The sequence below is a fragment of the Drosophila erecta genome, unplaced genomic scaffold (assembly GCF_003286155.1).
Source record: "Drosophila erecta strain 14021-0224.00,06,07 unplaced genomic scaffold, DereRS2 tig00000000-arrow-pilon, whole genome shotgun sequence".
Taxonomy (NCBI): Eukaryota; Metazoa; Arthropoda; class Insecta; order Diptera; family Drosophilidae; genus Drosophila; species Drosophila erecta.
This window is the reverse complement of record NW_020825194.1, coordinates 23517872-23542431: the sequence shown is the minus strand read 5'-3', so window position 1 is coordinate 23542431 and position 24560 is coordinate 23517872. Positions and strand designations below refer to the sequence as shown.

The 24560-nt window shown below is 38.8% G+C and overlaps 6 protein-coding genes across 13 annotated transcripts in view; 4 read left to right on the top strand and 2 right to left on the bottom strand.

Moving 5' to 3' along the window:
* Positions 1 to 5083: 5083 nt before the first annotated feature.
* Positions 5084 to 6052, top strand: LOC6553451 (calmodulin-like protein 4). Its single transcript, XM_001979342.3, has 4 exons — positions 5084 to 5255; positions 5383 to 5413; positions 5478 to 5542; positions 5604 to 6052. Exons 1-4 carry the CDS (start codon positions 5253 to 5255, stop codon positions 5952 to 5954), a joined length of 450 nt encoding a protein of 149 aa, XP_001979378.1. The 5' UTR covers positions 5084 to 5252; the 3' UTR covers positions 5955 to 6052.
* On the bottom strand, positions 6041 to 6995 carry LOC6553452 (40S ribosomal protein S20). Its single transcript, XM_026983108.1, has 3 exons — positions 6804 to 6995; positions 6491 to 6580; positions 6041 to 6230 (listed from the first exon to the last, which is right to left on the bottom strand). Exons 1-3 carry the CDS (start codon positions 6978 to 6980, stop codon positions 6117 to 6119), a joined length of 381 nt encoding a protein of 126 aa, XP_026838909.1. The 5' UTR covers positions 6981 to 6995; the 3' UTR covers positions 6041 to 6116.
* A 514-nt stretch (positions 6996 to 7509) lies between these two features.
* Positions 7510 to 10797, top strand: LOC6553646 (putative mediator of RNA polymerase II transcription subunit 26). 2 transcript variants are annotated; one of them, XM_015154165.2, is made up of 5 exons: positions 7510 to 7798; positions 7858 to 7971; positions 8032 to 8255; positions 9103 to 9251; positions 10407 to 10797. In XM_015154165.2, exons 1-5 carry the CDS (start codon positions 7688 to 7690, stop codon positions 10622 to 10624), a joined length of 816 nt encoding a protein of 271 aa, XP_015009651.1. In that variant the 5' UTR covers positions 7510 to 7687; the 3' UTR covers positions 10625 to 10797. The 2 variants fall into 2 exon arrangements, with proteins under 2 accessions (XP_015009651.1, XP_001979380.1); XM_001979344.3 differs by lacking the exon at positions 10407 to 10797 and adding an exon at positions 9458 to 10272.
* Positions 10798 to 11014: 217 nt separating this feature from the next.
* On the top strand, positions 11015 to 13745 carry LOC6553648. The gene is made up of 5 exons (XM_001979346.3): positions 11015 to 11234; positions 12207 to 12367; positions 12423 to 12513; positions 12577 to 12695; positions 12995 to 13745. Coding segments are annotated over exons 1-5 (510 nt in total). The 5' UTR covers positions 11015 to 11232; the 3' UTR covers positions 13132 to 13745.
* Positions 13746 to 14087: 342 nt separating this feature from the next.
* Positions 14088 to 19726, top strand: LOC6553649 (Fanconi anemia group D2 protein). The gene is made up of 14 exons (XM_001979347.3): positions 14088 to 14283; positions 14350 to 15104; positions 15352 to 15493; positions 15552 to 15620; positions 15675 to 15865; positions 15934 to 16006; positions 16070 to 16239; positions 16303 to 16790; positions 16844 to 17042; positions 17094 to 17216; positions 17286 to 18313; positions 18369 to 18593; positions 18647 to 18866; positions 18920 to 19726. Exons 1-14 carry the CDS (start codon positions 14209 to 14211, stop codon positions 19596 to 19598), a joined length of 4437 nt encoding a protein of 1478 aa, XP_001979383.1. The 5' UTR covers positions 14088 to 14208; the 3' UTR covers positions 19599 to 19726.
* Positions 19727 to 19785: 59 nt separating this feature from the next.
* The window catches only part of LOC6553651 (heterogeneous nuclear ribonucleoprotein R), a 53009-nt gene continuing 48234 nt past the window's right edge, over positions 19786 to 24560 (bottom strand). For 3 of the 7 annotated variants that reach the window (XM_026975905.1, XM_026975908.1, XM_026975907.1), the window contains one exon: positions 24093 to 24332. In XM_026975905.1, the coding sequence (XP_026831706.1) occupies positions 24157 to 24332 (176 nt within the window). In that variant the 3' untranslated portion in view covers positions 24093 to 24156. Of the gene's footprint in view, positions 24333 to 24560 lie in introns of all 7 variants that reach the window. The other 4 variants (XM_015154867.2, XM_015154877.2, XM_015154875.2 and 1 more) reach the window with 3 other exon arrangements.

Here is a 24560-nt window from a genome sequence, read left to right as displayed (position 1 = left end):
CGATGTCAGAAATTCCATTTTTACTTGTCGTTATGTTTAAGGTTACTCCTTCTGAATCTAACCAGAGTTTAAGTGCGACGCACATGAAAGCGGAGTCTTTGTCGGCTTTTATTTCTATGGGTTTACCCATGTCGTTGAATATACGTAAAATAGCTCTTTTAGCTTCAAGCCAGTCTCTACTATTTACTTCTATCAGGGAGGCGTATTTAGAATAAATGTCAATACATGATAGGAATTGTTTATTGTTTATTAAGTAGAAGTCTATGACATATTTGTCTCTGGGGTTAAAGGTTTCTGGGGTTGTTTCGATAGTTAATTTTGTGTTTCTGTGTTCGGTTTTAGCGATGTTACAGATTTCACATTCATTTATGATGTTTTGGATAAGCTTTTGGTAATCGGGGTAATAATAAAGTTCTTTGAACTGAAGTGTTAATTTTTCTATGCCAGGGTGTAAATATTCTTTATGTGTTTTAAGAATGATTTCTTTGAATTGGGCATATGTTTGAATGTCTATTAGTTTGTTACTGGTTTTCATGGTTTTAGTGAAATTGTCGGAACTTATGATTTGAATATAAGCATTTTGAAATATCTGAAAGTCGATTTCATTAGGGAAGTAAATAACACTTTTCTTATTACAGAAGTATTCTTTAATTAAGTCTTTAGCAAGGGTGTCGGTCATTTCTTTATAACTGATTTTTATTCTAGTTTTGTGGAAATATTTTATTATCTGGACGTCGTCAAAATTGTCTTTTATGAATTCGAATTGTCTGTTATAATAATTAAGGGGTCTTTCTGTTATTGGAATGTGATTTTGGTTATCTTCTGATGCACTATGTATAGTAGCTGCTGTGGGAAGGGAGATTGGATCATCTTCTCCTAGGAAGTTTTCTTGAATTTGAATTCTGGATAGAGCATCCGCGACATGATTTTCTTTACCAGGTAGGTATTGGATATTATAATCGTATTCGTTAAGTTTTATCTTCCATCTCTGTAACTTCATGTTAGGGTCTTTTATGTTGTTTAGCCATACAAGTGGCCTATGATCGCTTAATATGTCGAATTTTCTACCGAATAGGTAAGATCTGAAATATTTTGTTGCCCATACTATAGCTAATAGTTCTTTTTCTATTGCTGAATAGTTAAGTTCGTGTTCGTTTAGAGTTCTGCTTGCATAACAAATAGGTTTGTGTTCTTGAGATAATACAGCGCCTATAGCTATATTACTTGCGTCTGTCGTTAATGAGAATTTCTTTTCGAAGTTAGGATATATTAGGATCGGATCGGACGTAATGAGTACTTTGAGTTTCTCGAAGGCGGACATGTAGTCATTATCTTTTGTGTTAATTGTTGCTCCTTTTTTCAATTTAAGTGTCATGGGTTTTGCTATTTTTGCAAAATTGGGAATGAACTTACGGTAGAATCCGCAGAGTCCAAGGAAAGATTTTATTCCTTTTGTAGTTTTTGGGATAGGAAAGTTAACAATTGCCTTTATTTTGTTAGGGTTTGGTTTTATACCGTCTGTCGTGATAATGTGACCGAGAAATTCTGTTTCTTTCTTTAGAAATTCACATTTATCAAGTTGCAATTTTAGATTTGCTGATCGTAGCTTATCAAATACCCTTTTCAATGACATTATGTGTTCCTCTAGTGAAGTGGAGTAAACGATAATATCATCTAAGTAGACTAAACAATCCTTATAGATTAAATCTTCTAGAAGGTTATTCATGCAACGTTGAAAGGTTGCTGGTGCATTTTTCAAACCGAAAGGCATACGAGTATATTCGTAATGTCCATGTTTTGTTGAGAATGCGGTTTTGGGTATTGACTGTTGGTCCATTTGAATTTGATGGAAACCTTTAGCTAGATCAATGGTTGTGAAGTATTGACAGCGTCCAAGCTTGTCTAATATTTCGTCCATTACAGGAATAGGGAATTTGTCGTCAATGGTTATTTCATTGAGGCTACGATAGTCTATGACTAATCGAAATTTTGGTTTGCCAGAAGCATCGCTTTTCTTTGGGACAATCCAAATTGGAGAACAATAGGGAGATTTTGATTTCCTAATTATTTTTTGTTCTATCATTTCGTTGATTTGTTTATTAACTTCTTGGTCAAATGCTTGGGGGTATTTATATGGTTTTTTATAGATAGGGTCTTCGTGCTTTGTATGAATAGAGTGTTTAATCGTACTTGTGAAGGTCAAATTTTCACCTTCTTTGTACTGAATATCACTATATTCGAGCAAAACGTGTGAAAGTTGTTCCCTTTCTTCCGTATTTAGATGTTCTAATCTGAATACGTTGGATTCTCTTAACTCGTCGTTTAAGGCGTAGTTAGAGGATGTTACTAGAAGGGCTTCTTCTATGTAAGGGGTAATAAGAGGGTTTTCCTCAGATTCAGAAGATTTGGGACACTCATTGGTAGTCTTGGATTCTTCTGGATTGGATGGCTTTGGCTCATCTGGTTTTAAGTGGGGTTTCCGCTTAATTTTACGGAGGGATTTTTCCGTTTTTGGGGTATGTAGAGGAGTTTCCTCTAGGTTAGATGACTTGGGGTACTCATTGGTAACTTTTGACTCATCTTTTTGGATGTGATCGTACCACATTTTAAATGGGTAGCCATTTATGTTGACTGTTTGTGTTGAATAGTTAATTTGAGTGTTGGTTGACTCTAAGTAGTTTCTGCCTAATAGTAGATCATATTTTTCTGAGAAATTGTGAATAAAGAATGTTTGTTTAGTCGGACAAAGTTTGCTTGAATGCAATGAAACGCTTTGGTTCAATACTATAGTGCCATTGATAGTGTGGACTTTCATTTTAGAGAATTTTATTGGGAAATTAAAGAAATTTTGTTTCATAATATTGATAGACGAACCAGTGTCTACTAGGCATTTGAGAGTAATATTATTTAGTTTAATTTTTAGGAATGGATTACCTACTCCTCTGGATCGCTTTCTGATTCCGAGGCTGGTTGAAGAAAATTTTCGCTTGTGTCCATTTTGTATTGGTCACTAGCACTTTCTCTCTGCCGTTTGACGGGAGGGTTTGGTGCCTTACTATTATGTTGTGGGTAATTTAAAGGGTTCTGGGCTCTACCCTGATTTAGCTTTTGTTTAAATTCATGCATAACCTGCTGGTTTGATACAATAGGTTTTGAATTATTGTTGGGATTTGATTTATTTGTGTTGTGCATAACATAATTCGCGAAATTTTGATAATTTCCTTTATTCTTAGAAGTTTGGGGTGGATTTGTGTTAGTATTGGAGTTATTTTGGTGTTTCGTTCGGTCATTGAAGGTTATTTCGTATACACCTTCTTGTTGAGCTATTTGTTTGAGCTTAGATACTGTCGTTATGTCATGTCTAGCAAGGGTCATAAATAACCTATCGGGCAATTTTCTCATGATCACATCTTTAACTGTGTTATTTAATGCATTTGTGTATAATAAGGTGTTGTTAACGTTATTTTCTAACATAAGCTTATTTGATATTGTGAATGATTTGACTTCTAATTCTTCGACGAACTTACGGATACTTCCGTTGAAGGGTGTATTGTAGAGGCGACGGAGTAATTCTTCACATGGTGTTTGTGTTTTATATTCGCTGATGAGTGCGTTCATTAGGGTGGGCCAGGTTGTTGCTCCAGATAATTGTGACACTCGTTGGGCATCTCCTGCAAGCTGCATCTCTATTGCGCTGAAGAATACATGTTTTTGCCTGGGGTCCGTTGTTGGATACAGTTGGAGTATGAACTCTATCCTTCGTATGAAGGCACTGAGCTCTTGGGTGTCTCCACTGAATGAAGGTATTTGCCTAATTTGATTTAAGGCTTGATTCAAGTAGGATTCTGATAATAGTTGGATTTGTTCGGTTGCCATGGTTGATTTTTGTTTCTGTAGAGTCTTGGTTTTTTGTTTTTACACTTTTATTAATCGTATGCAGTAGGTTGACTCTTGTGTGACAACCACCGATTATACGTAGTTCTTTTGCGGATAAAAAGAGTTTTATTGTATTACGATTTACGTTCACTTAGCGCCGATTCGCGTGGTTCAATCACTAAAAGATACGCTTGGTCGTACAAGGATCTTTTGTCACTAGATTGATATTTGTAAACGAGTCGTACAACTTTTTCTTTTTATCCTACCGACTGCGCCATTTACGAATTCAGACCGAGGGTTTGATAAAAAAAAACACACGATTGAGTTTTATATTTTATTAAACCTTTTTATTAATTCCATTTATGGAAAGAACTAGAGCCATTTGATTATCACGAGATTGGAAAGTTAAATTGGCTTAAGCGGTGTTATCGCGGTTGATAACGTACTCAGTACTGAACTGCTGCATAGAGGCATGCTTGCTGTTTTATAGGCAATTTGGGGAAGCCAAAGAGCGAAGTTTAAGAGAGTTTGGTTGTAAACCTCTATTTTCTTGTTGGAAGAGAGTCTTCTGAAGAATAGGGGTAATTGGAGAATCCTGGGACAAGTGCGTAGGCGTAGGCGCCGATCGCGAAAGTTTATTATTTCAGTTGGCTCGCCAAGTGGTCGAATGCAAATGATTAGGGGACGAGAGTCTGTGTTTATAAAGGCGGCAAGTGTCTATGTTTATGATAAGGCGACAAGTGTCTATGTTTATGATTTCCGATCTGTGAGAAAGGGTGGCTTTGGAACATGACGCTGTGTCCGAGGTTAATCGAAGGGCTCTCGTTCTTTGATTACATTTTGTGCTTAGACTTAGATATTTTGTGTTTATACATTAATGTGTGTATATGAGCTTATACTAGTGTATGTTGCTTATAGTTATCTTATGGGGAGTTGTGGGTGTAATAATGGATATGTTACTATATGTAATACTAACAAAAAATTAGAAATTTTAAAGATGATTGCATAAATAGCAATAAGTATTCAAACTATTTTCGTTAAATGGGCAGTATGGATAATTAATTAAGCTAATCATATGGAAAATGTTCATGATGGACGAAGTTTTGTTGTTTTTAAGCCATTAAAAAAAATGTTTTCCGTTAAATTCCATCATTTGAATTACCGGGAATCTCACAGATATACGGTCATACTACATATATATGTAGTGTTTTCAATTACCCATCAATGGTCACACAACTTTTTGGTCACACTGGCATACTACCTGTTTGAGTTCTACGTTCCGTTTATTTATTAACTCTCTGAATTGTTTCCTTAATTTATTTATGGTTTTGTTAAGTTATTTTAACTAATTGCAAGTATACTACAAACACTATAAAATGGTGAGTTATAAATGCCACTCCCTTAAAAAGGAAATGCGATCTTCTGTTCCTAACTGCACTTTCCACTCGAATGCCCCCATTAACCATTTGTATTTATGCAACTTTCTACTTCTCAACTTTATTTCAGGCTCGTTACTTTAAAGAACAGGATATTGACGGTAAGTATGCGTGTGACGCATTAATGATTTCATTCCGAAAGCATTTCTTATCTTTAACCTCCAGAGTTCCGTGAATGTTTCTATCTGTTCGCCCGCTCGGGCCAAATCAACAATTTGGACGAACTAACCGTGAGTGGGGCTCCCACCCCAGAAAAAACACATACTAATGGAGAAAACTTCATATCATCAGGTTATTATGCGTTCTTTGGGTCTTTCGCCGACGATTCAGGAACTGGTTTCCTATCTCAAGCAAAAGAATGGGAAAATGAGCTTCGCCGACTTTCTGGACATTATGCACCAGCACTCCAAGGTGGAGAGTTTGCCGGACGAGGTCATTGCCGCCTTTAAAGCAGCCGATCCGCAGAATAAGGGAACCATCTCGGCCAGACAGCTGCGCAACCTCCTTCAAAACTGGGGAGAGGGTCTGTCCATGCGCGAGGTGGACAACATCTTTCGGGAGGCCAATGTGAACAACAACAGCACGGTGCGTTATGCAGACTTTGTCAAGATTGCATGCGCCCCAGTTCCAGACTACTATTAGACTGCCTTGCAATTCGAAGCACTCCATTACCATTACAGAACATTCCAGTAAAGTAATGCTATCTTCGCACAATAAAATTGACCAAATGTGTTTGGAAAAAGTTCTTTGTTTTTATTTGTACGCCAAACTTTTCGAGGTGTAAAAATGTGGCATCTGCCGATCTTAGTTGGCGATGGTGACCTCAACCTCTACGCCGGGCTCGATGTTGATGGAGGTGATCTTCTTGACAATCTCAGAAGGCGAGTGCAAGTCGATGATGCGCTTGTGGATTCTCATCTGGAATTAAGGGTTAACATTAAATATTTATTTAATATGCAGCTCTTCTTGCAAGCTAATTAATTATTAATAGTGACGCATCATTAATTATTTTTGTCGAATTCAGAGAGGCAAATTGTGAGGAAATACCAACAAATTGTACTATGAGAATACGTTTTATCTGGGCAAATCATTAATACTGTGGAACGACTGGTTGAACGCCCAACCACGATATCAGATCTGCCCATTTTTAATTATGTATACTATAAGAAATAACCCACCTGGAAGCGATCCCAGGTCTTCGAACCCTCACCACAAGGAGTCTTACGGGTTGTGATACGCAGGGTCTTAGTCGGCATGCGCACGGGGCCCTGAAATGAAGGAATTTATAATAAGAAAGACATATCATATAAAGAAGGCCTTGTAGCCTGAACCATATGATATTCCTGCTCTGGAGTAATCAGTGCAGGAATAATGTCCGACTCAGGCGCTTTATCTGGCATTTATTTATGACTAGGCTAAGCGTCTGGGGTCACGCAAAGCCTCCAGGTAAATGCAACTTCGGAATCCTCGAGATGGATCTCAAATTCTCACCTTGACGCGCAGGTTCTGGTTCTTGGCACCGTTGATCAGGTCGCGGCACACGTTCTCCAGGGAACGCACGTTCCTGGAGGTCAGGGTGATGCGGATGCGGTGCACAGAGGCAGAATCGCCGCCATGGGGCTTCTCAATATCCTTGGGTGCAGCAGCCTGCGAATTTGGCGTAAACATGAATTAAGTGGGGTTAGGTTGAGTGGCCATCCCACGTGCATGGTGTTTTAGGGTGCTGAGGCGCATACAATAACTGCTATTTACTTGCAGTAGCTATGGGTGCTTCGGCATCAGCATTCTTACCATTATTTAGCAATTTCCCTGGTCGAGATATTCAAATCTTTGTATTTTGAGCAGCGCTGAACCAGTCAATATGCTGGTTGAAAACGAAGAGAAGGTTAACAGGGTGTCCATGGCAGACCGTAATTTGAATCCCCGAAATACCCTAATTATGCCCAACTGCACTTGGGGTGTTCCTTCAGGTGTTCAACTGCTAAGCATAAACGGGATACTAGTTCGTATACTAGATGCACATAACGGTAAAATTGTACAACTATAACTTTGATTTATTTTCAATTTAATAAATGGAAGCATCAAGCTTATTATAGAGTTTCTTATTTTGGTTTCAAACTTGCTTAAATTACTGGGATGCATGAATACCCTTGATGTAAGCACGCAGTGTGACCGTACCCCTGCATCCGTTTCGTGGCGAATGACCGCAATTACCTGTGAAACAGCTGTCGCCCGATGCGAATGGCCAGCGGCGAAGAAGCAGCGATTTGTGTACGTGTGTGTTTTGTCTTTGCGACGTGGTGATTGCATAGCCACCAGAACCGACACAGGTCCCATACCGATCCGATCCGACCCCGCCAGAATCCAGCACTTCCATGCAGATGCGCTTCACGGAATTGCCGGCAGTCCAGCTGCTGCTGCCCCTAATCCTGATTGGATTGGCTAGCGGGCAGCGCGTCGCTCCCGGCGTGAATCCGCAACACTATGTGAGTGGTTTAAAGCACCTCCATTCGCCCATGAGTTAATTAACCAACACATATTGCAGCAACAAGTGCCGCAGCAGGTGCCACAGCACCACCCACCGCCACCACCGCAGCACCACCAGCCGCAGTACCAGCAACAGGTCCACTCGGCACCCGGTGTGCCGCCCCAGCAATACGTGAGTGAATAACGTATCCTCTAATGGCAGACATTTAACCAGTAGGCCTTCGACTTCTAGCAATATGAGCAGGTTCAAGTTCCCGTGCAGCAGCAGGCACCGGTCCAATATCAGCAAGTTCCTGTGCAGCAGCAGCAGCAGCAGCATCAACCAATTCACCAGCAACCGACGGTGCAGCAAGTCCAACAGCAGCACCAGCAGGGACACCACCAGCAGGCAGGTGGCCACCACCATGGGCAACCTCAGCAGGTCCTAAACACTGGCAACATCCAGCAGGAGCGCGCGTAAGTGCCCGTCTATTTTTTGAGCTTTGGCGGTTATGGGTGTCTTGGTGTCTTAAATAAATCTCTAAAGTTATTTAGGTATGTTGTTGTACCTCAAATAAAAAGCTTGAATTAGGGAAGAAGTTTATAAATTAACCATGGTGACATTTCCATACAGCCAAAGTGATGTGGAGTATTTTTCCATACACAATTTAATAAATTAAATATCAAGAGTTCGATGCTGAAAGTAAATACACATGCACATTTCCGGGGTGATCTACAAATTTTGAACACAAAATAGTCAATACAAGTTATGCTAAAAAGTTCTTGGAAGATGTTTCTCATGTGTCAAGCAATTGGTTATATTCTAATAATAAAATGATGTAAGAAATATTTATTTATTTAAATTCAGCCAAATATTTTGTTATCATGAAAAATCGTTATCGTTAACAATCGCTCAACACTTAGGCGTTTATTTTTATACCCGTTAGTCGTAGAGTCAAAGGGTATACCAGAATCGTTGAGATTTATGTAACTGGTGGATGGAAGCGTTTCCAGCCATAAAGAATATATATTCTTGATCAGGATCAATAGCGGAGTCGATCTAGCCATTTCCCTTTGTCCGTCCATATGAATGTTAAGATCTCAAGAACCGTAAAAGCTAATATTATACATACAGATTCCGAAGACATATATTTTCTATCAATACGCCAAAAAGAATGTTGCACTTTCTCGTTTGCACTCCCACTAGCCGAGTAACGGGTATCTGATAGTCGAGGAACTGTAGCGTTCTTTCTTGTTTATTTTATTCACACTTCTACCTATTTAAGCTTTAAATTAATACCAACCCTTGACATTTTACTTCCAGTCACATCCAGGAGCACATGCAAGTGCCGATCGATACGAGCAAAATGTCCGAGGCCGAGCTGCAGTTCCACTACTTCAAGATGCACGACTCGGATAACAACAACAAGTTGGACGGCTGCGAGCTGATCAAGTCACTGATCCATTGGCACGGTAAGATAGTTAGTGCTTTTAAAACTGGCTCGATAGTTAGAGATGCGTTTGTAGTTTCTGTATTTCGTTTTGTTTGACCCACTATTCTATTCTACTTCTTTGCATATGCGTAATAAAACTGGGCTGTTTCCGGTTATGGTTGTGGTCATGCTCGAATCTCATGCTAATCCATCTCGCATCCGCCATAACAACTCATTGCCACGCAGAGCAAGGCAGCAAGGAGCAGCCGAACGGCGAGAAGCCGCACGTAGAGGAGAAGGTCTTCTCCGACGAGGAGCTAGTGGCCCTCATTGATCCCATCCTGCAGATGGACGACACCTCGCGCGACGGCTACATTGACTATCCGGAGTTCATCAAGGCGCAGCAAAAGGCAGCCGAAAAGCAGCAGCAGCAACAGCAGCAGCCACAAGAACAGCAGCACCAGCAGCAACAGCAGCAGCCGGTTCATTAGTAGTCACCCCGATCCGTTCTGTTTACATACATTAACATGTCCTCGTCCCGCGCTCTGTGACATGCAATACATACTCCTGTTTCTGCCCCAAGCACCCTGAAATTACGTGGACCACGTCGACGGTTTTAGCGCACTTCTTAGATAATTTTGAATGAAATTTACTTAACATGCTGCAAGCATTCCAATCGGAGAACCCTATTGAACAAATTCTAACTAAACGTCTTTCTGAGAACTCTTTCAAAAGATTCCCATTTTCGAACATTTCTCACGAATCTCTCGAGTGGTTTGTGCAATTCCAGCCGCCTTGTTTCGTTTGTTTTCCATTGTCATAATTTTAGTTACTTTTCGATATGAACTAATTTTTAAGCGCAACTTTAGAGCAGCAAAAACAGACTGATTGTGTAAACGTTTGTTTTGTACAAAAAGAAAATGAAACTATGCAAAAAAAAAGAACGAAGGAAACACCGTCTGTGTGGAAATCTTTTTAAACTGAAACCTATTATATAGACGCATGCAAATCTCTGTAAGTAAAGCCGAATTTGCGAATAAAATCGAATTCAAATCACAGGGCACGACATCTAGTACCTCTAACAAGTAGAACTGTAGACTTTAGAACACATTTTCCGGTTTCGGGTGCGCTTAGCTAACAAGTTAACCATGCCAAGTGGAGCTTTAAAGTGTGTGACGCTTCATTACCTTTCTAGTGAAAGATAGTAACGAGAAAGCAGCAGAGGGTCACCAAGAAGGACACGCCGAGGGCCAAACGGAGCAGCCCGAGGATCACAAGTCCGGATCAGTGTACACAGACAAAGCTCTGGAGGACACCATTGACTATGTGCTGAAGTCCATGGATCTGAACAATGATGGGTTTGTCGACTGGGCCGAGTACCGCAAGACTGAGGCTAACATTGGCAAGGACTAGAGCCAGTTTCATACCAAGAGAGCCATAGAACTTGACAAATAGTTGAACTCTTATACTTGTTATATGAATTTACACATATACCGTTCTGCTTTTACACCACATGATTAGAATTTGCTTGTTTTCTATGTTTACAATTTTTGTACTTTGCTAAATAAAATGATACTAAAAACGCACTACATACTCTTTCTTGAATACTGATCGCACAAGGTCAAAGATTATCAAGTGCGCCACTCGTTTGTTTTTTAAAATAATAATTGTTATATTATATGTGAGGACCAGAACAGTTTTTAGAACACTTTCTCCAGGTATTCCTGGTGCGATACGAACCCTCAACGAACCAAAGCTCTGAAAGCATAAAAGCTGCCTGCCATCGCTGGGAACTTTCCCATTCTAGACTTTTAGTGGCTGGCAAGGCGTTGCAGGCGGCGGTACGAAAATTGCTCGCGTTTACAGCTGAACGGCGAAAATATAAAATAAACAATCGCTGCAGCATAAAATAGGTTTCGAGCGATTAAAGAGTGTCCGTGGCAGTGCTGAAATCGAATATTACGCATACGCCGGGTGGGACGGAGCTCGGGACTGCTGATTAACTCGGGAATCTCTGCGAAATGTGAGTAAACGAAGGAGTGCTGCCGAAATCAAATATACACACAAACCAAGTGCATTTATTATGGACCGCATGATAGCCGGTCCCGGGGCCATAAATCGCGTTGCTCGGACGACCTAGCCGGCGATGTTGCTTGAAAATAAACAACCCGGGCGAGTGGATAGCTCGGTGCTGCTTATGGTGAATCCACCGAAACCGCTGCACGTGGTCGCGTGCAGCCGGGAATTACGCTCTGCATATTTGCATTGCGCAAATAGCACAGCATAGTGTGCCATAATATCGATTTTGCCCAGACCTGCGGAATGGAGTGGGGTTGTGCTGGGACTTCCGAGTGCGATGCGATTCTCAGGGGGAGATAAGCCGGTTGGCGATGCCATTGGACCCGGCTGCTCGGTTGGAGTTCCTGGTTGCTGTTGCTGAAACCCCTAAAATAAAGGGCCTCATTATGCACACGCAATAATATCGGGTTTATTGTAATGGTGTTGTAATACCGAAATATGTAGCTTGGTTCTCATATTATATCATCATAATCTAGATTCTAGATGGGAGGTTGGGTTGGTCTGTCATGACCATATTGCTAAGAATCTAGCAAAACAACGATTAGTGTATTTTCTTGGTGGGTTTTTCTTATAAGAACTTTGTATGGACTGGAAAATGTTAACAATTTATTACTAGTTTTCTAGGTTTTTTTTATTTTCAAATAATTTCCTAAATATAGAACCCCAATATGTGTAAAGGAAATATTTAATTTGTGTTGGACTTTAGACAACTTTACAAGAAAAAGTTGATATTATAAGCGCTTTAATATGTTTTCCCTTTAAAATAAACGAATCCCTCAAATTAAATTATTTCTGTGGAGATATACATATGTATGAACTTAAAATGTAACATTGAGAACTGCACAAACAGCATATTATTTGAAAAGATAAACTACTCTAATAATTTTGAACATTAACTTGCTTCCTCGATCCGTAGGGCTGCCATGCAGTCCGGTGGACGACCCCGCGAACGATTGTTGTACGCCTTCCGAGGTTGGATAGCATTCGTGGCCTTCATGGATTTGGGCACGGCTTTCAGGAGCTATATAGAAAGACGCAGCTTCCTGGGCGACCACAGCGACACTCAGTTCATAGAGGGTAAGTTCGGGATGGAGTGAGCTGCTGGAGTCCCATTTCATGGATTCTTTCACAGGGGACTACACCATATCGCGAATCATCGGGATGTACTGCCTGCTGAAGGCCATCGCCCTCGTCCACTGCACCCTCTACATCCACTACAAGCCGTAAGTGAATTTCAAATATCATTTGCTTAGAGGCTACTAATGCGTTTATCCCCCAACTTAAAGGGTGGTCAGCATGGGTGGCTGCTCCTTGGCCCTCACCATGATCTTCTATGCCACCGAGGCACTCTACTTTCGCTCCAGCACCATTAACTTCTACGTGATCTTCCCGTGTGTGCTAAATTGTGAGTACAAATGAAATAAATTCAACAGTAATAGCGGAATACTAATACCTAATAGCAAATACCGAATGAATATGGAATATATACATATCAATTTAAATATTTCTAGAGATGTACAGATTTCATATTCATGTGTTTTAAATACATAGTTTCAAAGAGTAAAGCATTAGTCATGCATTAGTCACAGCTATAGAAGTCCTAAAGCTTTATTGAATATAGATCCTGTTAGTTCACACTCCGCACCAATAAGAAAATTTTTGTGTTTAATAAATGCAAATATGTTCAATCTTTTACCTTTTCAGCTATAACTCTACTGGGCCTAATTTACATACCCAAACGACTGCGGCTCTGGGAGCCAAATATGGATCTCGATGACGAGAACTCACAGCTTCTGAAGCAAATGACGGGATTTAAGAGACGACGAGCGAAAAAACAATAATTTACTATCTAAAAATCTGAAAAGCAATAACTGGAAGGCCATTGAGTTTCCGGTAGCACAGTATTGTGAAAGAATCGCAAATTTTTCGCTTTGGACTGCATTGGTGTGATAGAAACGACATCATGTTCATCATTATATACTTAATAGCAATACTGAAAACAACGCCAAATTAGTGATTCTATAAACTAGGTAGAAATGGGGCTTTATGGTCCCGGAATAAGTCAATTTCTGGCATAATCACTTCAAGACATACATACGTTGTACTTCCTTTTTATAAAGCATATTTATATACATTTAAGAATGTATAGCACAATAGAGTTTTTGCACTTTTAAGAGTTGAAAATCTATATAAGGAACTATTTATCTAATTATCAGAGCTAGCACCCAAGTTAAATAATTCAAATCGAAAGGCTTTAAATTTATGAATAAGTTAATAATCATCTTTATTAGTGTTGCCTTGGAATTTTAGTGTTGGACTTTTCCATTACATATTTGTACGATTATCAACATATAGATAATGCTTCCGTATCGATCATAAAATTAAGGCGCTTAGTTGAACATTTTATAGTCATCACATATGATTGAAAGTTATATAAATCGAAAATGAAACCCATAATAGTTTTGTACGAATTATGTAGAGAATGTTTCAATAAAAATTTGAATTTACGAATTTAAATATCTTTTAAATTTCTTAAATGTGCCTGAGAATTGAAAGAGTGTCTTAAAAGTCGTTTCTCCTTTTATTTTGTTAGTTTTCAATTCATAATATTACAAAAATAATTATTCCTATGATTGTTGAAAGAAATACCTTTATAAAAAGGTGTTTTTTTTTGCAATACTGTATTAATTAAGTTAATCTTTTAAATCTTTTGAAAATCTTAAGAACTAAAAATATATCGTTACGATATTCATCGGAAGTACTCACAACACTTAGCGAATAAGCGAACCTCGACTATCGATAATAATAGATGGAAGTGCTCGGTCACACTGCATTGCTAACGCGCCATTAAAGTGTTTTGTTTTTATTTATTTTTGATTTAAGGTTCTATAGTTACGCTTGTAAAGCTCACTTGCACTATGTATAAACAATTTAAAAAACGATCGAAGAAACCTTTGAACACGATCGATGAGAACGCGACCATGAAAGTGCCCGTAAGTGGACATACTGACCTGTAGGAATTTGGAACTCCATTTCCTTGGCCAAAATCTGTATTTCAGCGCCTGGCGGAGACGACCACAAATATTTCCGTTGAGTCCTCATCCGGCGGGAGCGAGGACAACATACCCGCCTCCCAGGAGCACACGCAGCGCTTCCTGTCGCAGCACAGTGCGATCCTGGCCGCCACTCTGGGTCGCACGCAATCCTCCAACCGGAACTTTGCGACGCTCTCCCGGCAACCGAACAACTTCTTCGAACTGGTCCTGGTTCGAGCAGGTGTCCAGTTGGACCAGGGTGATAGCCTGATCCTGGCCTGCGATCATGTCTCCATAGTCTCCAAGCTGCGGGACATCTTTACGACTGCCACCTCATATACCGACAAAATGGAGACATTCAAGACGGGCCTGAATGCTGCCATGGCGCCCGACTCGAAGCTGGTGCAGAAGCTACTAACCGGCTGCACCGTGGACGCAGCTGGCGAGGAGCAGATCTACCAGTCCCAGAACAGCATCTTTATGAACTTCCTCATGATCGACTTCATGCGAGATGCCTGCGTGGAGGTGCTGCTGAACAAGATCGAGGAGGTGGCTACAGCCGATCGAGTCATCATGGGTAAAGCAGCTATTCCCCTGCCACTGCTACCCCTGATGCTGACCCAACTGCGCTACTTGACCGCCTCGCACAAGGTGGAGATCTACAGTCGCATCGAGGTCATTTTCAACAGGGCCACGGAATCGGCAAAGCTGGACATCATAGCCAATGCTGAGTTGATACTCGATGCCAGCATGCACGATGAGTTCGTCGAGCTTCTAAAGTAAGAAAAAATATTCCAAGCAGATCAGAATAATTTCTAAGCCCGTTACTCGTAGAGTGAATTCCATAGATATACCAAAATATTTCAAACTCGCTCACTTTTTGTCACGCCCACGATTTTTCGATTTTGTTTATTTTTCTTTTTTATTTTTGATACATTCTACGGGTATGTCTAGTAAGGTGTATCTAACAGTAGAGAAAACCGACTAAAGCATTTTTATTAATGTAATAATTTAATTTCGTGGCAGCATTAACTATTCCAGCACTGAAGACCTCTTTCACATGACTACGGTGCAAACTCTGAGCAACTTATCGCTTTCGGACAGAACGCAGGCCAAGTTACGACTGCGCATTTTGGACTTCGCCACAAGTGGCCACTGTTCCGATGCGGTGATTTGAAAAAAATTGATTGATACTGGATTTTTATTTTAATTTATTGATATCTTAGGCATTGCCACATCTTATAAGGCTGCTGCTAAACGTTCTGAAAATGGACACAGATGACAGCGTGCGCGACGTAAGACTCTTTCTCCTTTCTCTTTGCCTCGAGTTTCAGTTCGTTCAAATTCAGTTGATAGGCACCTTACGAGAAATCTTCAACTGGCGTCATACAATTGCGAGGGAAGAAAACTCGGAAAGAGGCGACAGTAAGCAGTCTCAGCTGGAACTTTTCAGCTTCCTAGAACTAGGATTAATACGCTCGAAAAAGTTTTATCAAGCATGCCAAAGGTCATCTGCTGGTGTGCCTGCTGAAGAATTCACGTAAGTAGCTGGATTTTCTAGTACGAATACAGTGTTTAAATCATTTATTATATTTGCCTTATTTGCAGCTCCTTAGACCTTATACTTTTGCTTTTGTTGATACATGTTAATGAAGACAATGCATTGTACATCGAAAACATTGTAAGTATTGCTTAATTAATGAATATATGTAGATATCTAATTAAATTATAATTATTTTGTTAGCTTCGTCGTCGAATTAAACTGGAGCACATAACAGTGAGCATTTTGGAAGAGATACGACTGCATTATCGACATATCTTGGAGCAGCACATAACTACACTGATGAACATCCTTCACGACTTTATGCGAGAGAAAAATCGCACTGTGTCCGATTTCGCCAAGTCTTCATACAGGTAACCATCGAACTTTAAAGAACTTTAAAGTTATTTTCAAACGTATGACTTTGTTTCTTGCAGTATTCTTTTTAAGATTTTTAACTCGATCCAAAAAAATATCCTAAAGAAGCTGTTGGAGCTCACCTGTGACAAATCATCGCCCCATCTGACAACAATGGCACTGGAATTGCTTCGTGAGCTTCAAAGAAAGAGCGCCAAGGATGTTCAGAATTGCGCCACTCTTCTTATTCCCATGCTGGATAGGATAAGTGATTTAACTCTAACACAAACGCGCGTTGCTATGGACCTTCTGTGCCATGTTGCCTTTCCGGATCCAACCTTATCGCCCTGCCTGCAACTCCAAGAGCAAGTTGATATGGTGGTTAAAAAGCAGCTGATCAATTCCATTGATACTATTAAAAAGCAGGGCATAATTGGCTGTGTGCAGCTCATCGATGCAATGGCACGCATCGAGAATGATGGTGTTGAGCGTGACGACCTTATAGCCAGCGTGGAAAACGTCGATTCGTTGCCCGATGGCCGAGGCAAAATGGCAGCCAACCTAATCAGTAATATAAAATTTACATACTTAAAACTGTATATTAATATTTTCTCTATGCAGTACGAACCGAGTCATCAATAGGAAATAGTACCGAGTCCTTAGCCCTGTTTTTTGAAGAACTGGCCTCGGTTTTCAATCAGCGCAATGAAGGAACCACCGGCTGTGACTTGGACTACCAATTCATTGCTTGGGTCTGTGACTTAGTGACATTCCGATTTCAGGCAAGTTTTGTCACAGAGGATGTTCCCGAGACTTTAAAGTATGTGGTGACTTGTAGACGAATATGTCGCTAATTTAATCTGATTTTAAGGGGAATTAAACTGGAATATCAGTTAAATATCAATGAATTGGACGATACAAACGTAAACACTGAATCGGATGTCCTTAATATTGGCATAAATATATCAAAACTGGTTTTATCACCGAAAGCAAAGTGAGTTCACTAAATCCTTGTTTAATTAATTTAATAAAGCTTGTGTATTTTAACGTTATCCACTTACAGAGCCTGTGACTCAATATACATGCTGGCTCCCCTGTTCAACTGTGTCAGAGTGCTGTACAAACATCGCCACCATGACAGCTTAGAGAATATCAATGCCTTGCTAGGCTGTGCCATTGTGTTGCCCTCATTCTTTGAGGATGACAACTATGTGCCCGTTTTTGACAACTTTGAGGCGGAGCAGCAAAAAGATATACTGAGCATTTATTTTCACACCGTCAATTGGATGAGGGTGTCGATCAGTGCGTTTGCATCACAACGTGATGCTCCCACTCGGCGTCGAGTTCTTTCAAGACTCGGAGAGCTCATACGTATCGAACAAAGAATAAAGCCCCTCCTGGCTAGAGCGCCTGACGACTTCGTGGCACCGCCATATCAGTTCCTCACCAACGCCAAGCTATCAACTCAGAATCTGAAACGTCCAGGACCTAAACCAGCTGCCAAAATGAACGCAACTCTACCAGAACCAGATTTAACTGGTAATCAAACAACGATCGCAGACTTTACCATTAAGGTTGGACCGTGCAAGACCATTAAGACGAAGACTGACTTTGAGCAGATGTATGGGCCCCGAGAGAGGTACAGGCCAATGGAAGTGGAAATCATCATGCTATTGGTCGAGCAGAAGTTTGTTTTGAACCACCAGCTAGAGAAGGAGCAAGTGGGGGAGTTTCTTGGTCTCCTGGAGTTACGTTTCCTACTGGAAGACTTGGTTCAAAAACTTGAAGCAGCAGTACTTCGACAGCACGATTCTTTTGATGTGGACAGTTTTAAGCCTCATTTGTCCAAACCGGAGGATTTTATTTGCGATTTACTCCCATGTCTACATGAGGTGAATAATCACTTAATAACCCTAGCAGAAGCCATCGACAATGAGCTCACGAAAGTCAATCATGTGTACAGCAATCTGGATCTGTTTAAAGAGAAATTTTGCTATATCAAATCGTGTTTTGGGCTGTGCGTCCGTCTGTTCGCCTTGTACTTCGCCTGGAGCGAGTGGAGCGATAAGTCGCAGGAACAACTGCTCCATAGTAAGCTTTTTTAAATTTTCCGCAAACCTTAAAATGTAATGTAACTTTTCTGCAGAGTCTTTGCTAAAACTACAGCCTCAGGCCAAATGGAAGAGCCTAGAGAAGCAAAGTGTTCCTCAGCTGGCAACCCTGACCTTTCAATACTTTCTAAAATATGAGAAATCTGTCTTGAATCTTAGTACTGCGGTCCAGCTTCATCGATTGTTGTGTAACTTATTGAAGCTGGGGAGTTTGCAAAGTGATGCTAGCCAACCGAGATTTCAGCAAGCCGAGGATTTACGTAAGCACTAACCCTAATTATGTAGTGCAATTTTAGAATTTTTACTCACGCAGGTATACTGTGTGGCACTCTGCTGCGCCGTAAATGGTTCCACTACGCTGGTACCTTGGACAAAGGCGGACAGTGCAATATCTATTTGGACGAGCTGATCAAGGGATTTCTAAAAAAATCGACTTCCAAGAGTCAAACCGACCTGCTTAGTGAGCTGGTTAAACAATGCAACATACTGAATACGAAGGACAAAGCCCTGACTTCCTTTCCCAACTTTAAAAAGTAAGAAATCCGATTGACCCCTTTTCTTATGTTATATTAATGCTTCATCCTAGGGCCAACTTCCCATTACTCTTTCGCGGACTGTGCGAGGTCCTTATTCACTCCCTAAGTGGTCAAGTTAGCGTCGACCGTCATGGTGATAGATTGAAGCTATGGGAGTCTGCAGTGGATTTGTTGAATGGCTTGCTCAGCATTGTGCAGCAGGTGGAACAGCCAAGAAATTTTGGGCTGTTTCTGAAACACTCCCTGTTATTCCTTAAGTTGCTGCTTCAGCACGGAATGTCTGCGCTGGAATCTATTGTTCGGGATGATCCTGAAAGGCTAACAAGGTTTTTGCACGAGCTCCAGAAGGTGACACGCTTTCTGCATCAACTCTGCTGCCATTCCAAGTTCATTAAAAATACTGCTATCATAAGCTATATTCCCAGCCTTCGGGAGACGATTGAGACGCTGGTCTTCCGAGTGAAAGCCCTTTTGGCCGCCAACAACTGTCATTCTGCATTTCACATGGGCAATATGATCAACAGGGATCTCCACGGAGATTCTATTATAACACCAACGAGTTCCTTCGCCGGCGAGGAAAACAGCGACGACGAATTACCTGCGGACGACACCAGCGTAGATGAAACTGTCTTGGGAGATGACATGGGTATCACCGCCGTAAGCGTGAGCACGAGGCCGAGCGACGGTAGTCGCCGTAGCAAGTCCTCTTCCCGCAGCAAATGCTTTTAAATAGCTTAATAAGCCAAGATTTTAAATAAATCAGTGACGTTGGAACTGAGTGATGGCCTTTCATTTGTTTAGTCTAAAACTGAGCAGACGACGATCTTAGCATTCTTTATTTATTTCATTTCATTATCTGGATGCAATTTTATTTAATTTTCGTATTACAAATAATAACAAATGTATGTATATCAAATATTTTAGTACAATATGCTTCTTTTCATTTATTTTCTCGTTAACAATAATTGTTTATTAAGACGTAAAAGTTGTTCTCCCATTTTTCTCACATTCGGCCTTCCACTACGATGAACTCTGATTGTTTATTTGTATTATTTAATTTTCATTTGTTTTAATCTCGTAATAATTGGCGACGTTACGTTCACGGTTTATGAATCTCTTTCATACGTGTGGTATGTATGCAAATGTTTTGTGATGTATATCAATTGGTAGTTTATAAAAAGGGGTTTAAAATCAATCAAGTATAATTGGTTATATATGTAATAAAAGAGCAAGAAAACACACACAAACTATAAATTTAAAGTAAAACAAAAATGGTCTATGCAAAGTTAATCCTAACGTGTGTGTATGTATGCCTGAAACAGATATTGTCTTCATACAAATCAAGTGTTTTGTTTTTTATATTTTGTGTATCAAAGTAGAAACAATGTTGGAATCTATCCAAAGGTATCAGATCCTTGCATCCACTGCCACTGTCCTTCATCTTTCTTTATAAACAGGTGCGCTTGATTAAGCCGATTCTTGAAATATACATGAAACGATTTTTTTTGCTGAAAAGGTTTGGAAAATAATTTGGAATAGGTCGAAATAGTGTGTATATTTCAATGTACAATACAATCGTGTTTTTTGATTTATTAATTTTTATTGTTTTCTTTATTTGCCAATTTTTCAAAACTTAAAACATTTTACACAAATTAATTTTAAAAATTTTTAATACGTACGCAGTCTGTTTAAAAGTAAAGTTAGATTATACACTCCTACGCCTACATATACATTATATACTCAAATATATATATTTATAGAGAAAGATATATATTTATTGTATATATAGATTTAGTAATTATGATTAAATCTTGCCTTTGCATCATCACAATTCATGTAAAGTTTTTCATTTTTTTCGCTCAGTTTCCATGCGCAGTTTGCAATTTGTTGTCCACTTTGCTTTCTTTCATGATTCCTCTCAACTTTATTTTTTATTTATTTATATTCAGTATTCTGTTGCTTTTGTTAAAAGTTGAAATTTACACACGTATACAATTATTGTTATTGTTATTAGATGAAAGATAATTTTGCTTGCGCTCCTCTTCACAATACACAAAAATTTTAAACCAATTAAACAGCTAAACAAATTAGTTCTTTAAGTATTTAACATTAGTGATTTATGTTAGGTCGTACAAATATTTTGCTAAAAATTAATATTCATAGTTTAATATATATAACATACTATTGAAAACTTAAGCGCACAAACAAAACTAAATATTCAAATTAAAAACTAATTTTGCCAAACGTTTTTGCTTTCCCGAAAAATTAAAACAAAAATTACAAATTACAATATTTAACACAATTAGGGGTTTTGGGAGGTATGGGTCAAGGGGTGGGTGGGCTTGCAGGAAAATTTGGTCCTCCAAAGAAATGTTTTCTAAATAACGGCACATAATTTTGGTAAAAATTTTACACTCAATTTTTGAATCGAAATCGATAAACATGAACGGATTGTGTAACAATTTGCCAATTGGGTTATAGATTTAGTTTAGTTTTAGTTTACAATAGAAAAAACACATTAACAATAAAAACTTACAAATTAAATTACAAATTTAAAACAATATAAAATCAGTACAGTTATCGAATTAAACAAATCGTTAAAATTAATTATATTTATATATTTGCAATTTGAATTGGGTTCAAAGGTTTTAAGTCACCAAATGTGGAAATTTCCAGGGCGAAAAGTCGAAAATTTTGCATGCAAAAAGACGCGGCGTTATAGAATTTTCATAATTCACTTATCAAATTAATTTATTTGTTGTGTTTGTGTGTGTTTAAGAAAAAAATGATTAAAGTTTTAAAATTATTTCTCCGTTTCTTTTTCGAAGGCAACAGTCAATTGCAGTTGCGTGAAATGCTCTCTCAATAAAAAGTAAAATATTCAAGGAAACTCATAGGGAAACTTATCAAAAATAAAAAATGGGTAAGTAGTAAATTTTAGTAATTTGTCTCTTGTTATTGTAGTTAGAAAATGGCGCACGCTTCTCATCATCCCCTACAACGACAGTTTACTTTACTTTAATAATTATGTGTATATGTGTGTGTGAGTGTGTGTATGTGGTGTTACTAAATTTAAGCTTAACTATGGTCATTTAGAATTTGTTGTATATATTCTCTTATTGTTTGCGGTTAATATTATGTATTTAAAGTTCTTTGCTGGTTGGCAAATTTTGCGCAAGTTTTAATTCATTATTATTTCGATTTGTTTTATTTTTTACTTTAGGCAACTGTTTGGTGTGTGTGTGTGTCTGTGTATGTGTAATTTAAATTTAAAAAAGTTATTGTTTAGGCTTATGCTGAACAATGTTCATAGATACGTTTTAAAACACACGCGTCTTCATCAACTGCCAACAGTTTGTATTTTGCTTTATACTTGAGTTCAAAATTGGAAGTATTCTTTCGTTAGTTTAAAACTAATTTATATATTTTTGTTTTTTACATTTATTTATATTAATTAACTTTTTGCTTTACTTGAGATCTAGCAATAGCGGAAACGTAAACGACAGGGTTCTTCGTTCAACCAAACAATTTTGTTGTCGAAATTTTGCAAAATAGAACAGAAAACGGGCAAGTTTGTTTCAATAATTTTCCCTATACGAGTATAAACGTATTTTGACACGTGTGTGGCTTTAATTTTTTTTAGGCATGGAGCTAGTTTAAGTTTGCAAGTCAGCTTGATATATTTTAGTTAATCTTAGGGCTGTGTTTTCTTTAGTGTTATCTGTGTGCGTAGCAGTTACGGATGAGTAAAGGAAAGTGGGAAAAGAGTTTTATCTGAATTTGATATAAGTTAAGAGGACTTTAATAGAATTCCTAGCTGTGTTTTAGTGTTTCTAGTGTTTTAGGTCGTCTGCTAATTCGCACTTGAGCGTTGGCTAATTGATTTTATAGTTTTAGTTCTCATGTGTTAATATTAAGTATGCGTTAGTGTTATTAAAATTTATAATCAATTTAATTTAGGTTTGTTATTTTACTGGTTCGTGATGTGTTTACTCCGCGTCTGTGTTCTGTTTTCTTCCTAATTCGTTGCTTCGATTCGCAGACATTAGTCACATTTGTGTTGATTTGCGATTTTGATCTGCCTATCAGTATTATCAGTGAGTTTAGGTGTAGTTTTGTATGTGTGCAATTACTTAGCTCTACATATTTTTGTTTACTTGCGACAGATAATTGATTTGAAGTTGCCTAAAACTTACGTTTTTAAAAAATAGTCGGTTTTCAAATTTATGCAGAAAGTCTTGCCAGTTGCCGTCGCCAGTCGCATTATATAACAATGCTGGCTGCGTTTTAATTTTTGTATTTGCTTATCGTTCTCATCTCAACTCACTCCATCTAATTAATAATTTGTTGTTTTTGTTTACTTTTGTCAGTCAATGTTCCTCACTAAGCTTTGCTTTTCATCTTGAATCTGAGCCTGATTTCTGTCTATATATGTTTTCCATATGTATCTAGCTTCAGCGCTCGCAATTTTCCAGTACGCATATAAATGTAGTAAAATGTCTTCGAGTCGAATTGATTTTGAATTTGCCTGCTTTCGTTTTTTTTTCAATGTATAAAAGGGTGCTACATGCTGCTTAAGATTTAAAATCAATCTGTACGGGCTTAGACTGCTCTCTCTATATAGTTATAGATAAATATATTTTATACTTTGAAATTTTCGTATAGGTTTTGCTATATATGCTCAATTATTGTTTCAATTTCGAGTTAAAAACGCTATGAGACAAAATTCCTTATACACTTGTGAACTTTTAAAACGATTTTACTTTGGTTTATCTAAGTTGTGAGGCTGACGCTTTTTAAAAATGTCTTGGGAGAATCTGCTAAACTGTGGTTTTGCTAAATGAAAGGATTTCGTTTAAAATGCTCTGCTGCAAGGGCTATTTAGTGATTACATACAATACATATACTCTACTCGACATATTTGTTGCTGCTATTGCTGATTTCTTGACTTGATTTATGGTTATTTTGAGGGACGAAATCTACGGCGTTCATAGCAAAAGAACTAAGTTCGAAACGAATCTCTTTAACAATGCTTTTGAATTGCGGCTAATTGCGGTTCTTATACCTTATATTGTTTCTGGAAAATTAAACTTATTGCTCTTAAGAACGGTTGCTATTTGTTTTACTATGACGCGAAGGATTCGATTCTTCTCCAGGATGTCGCTCGGAGAATGTTGTTATATATTTTTGTGGCTGTAACTTCCTTGTGTGGTTGCTTTTGTTGCTGTTGCTGTTGTTGTTGTCGTTAATGATGCTTTTATTGATTGAATTGGGTTGCTGTGTGGTTTTAACTCCATGCCGAAAACGTATCCATGTACCACTGTTCACCATTGGTGCCTAAAGGTTGCTGTGGTAGCGGTAAACTGCCCCAACTGCCGCCATTTCCTATTAAACCGCTCGGGTAACGTCGCTTAACATCTGCCGGATTTTGGTGACCTCCATCGAACTTACGTTTACCGACTACTGCGGATGGGTGACCGCGATCGGATTCGGATTCGGAATTGGCATTTGTATTGGTTTTGGTATTGGCATTGGTATTGGTGTGGGGCGGCATTCGGTTGATTTTTGGTGTGCGTTGTGTGGGATGGGTGGTGTTGGGTGGTGGAGTTTTTCGAAAGAAAAAAAAGAGAAAGAGAGTTAAAAATGTTGTTAATACAAAAATGGTTCAAAATTGTTGCTATTATTTCTTTG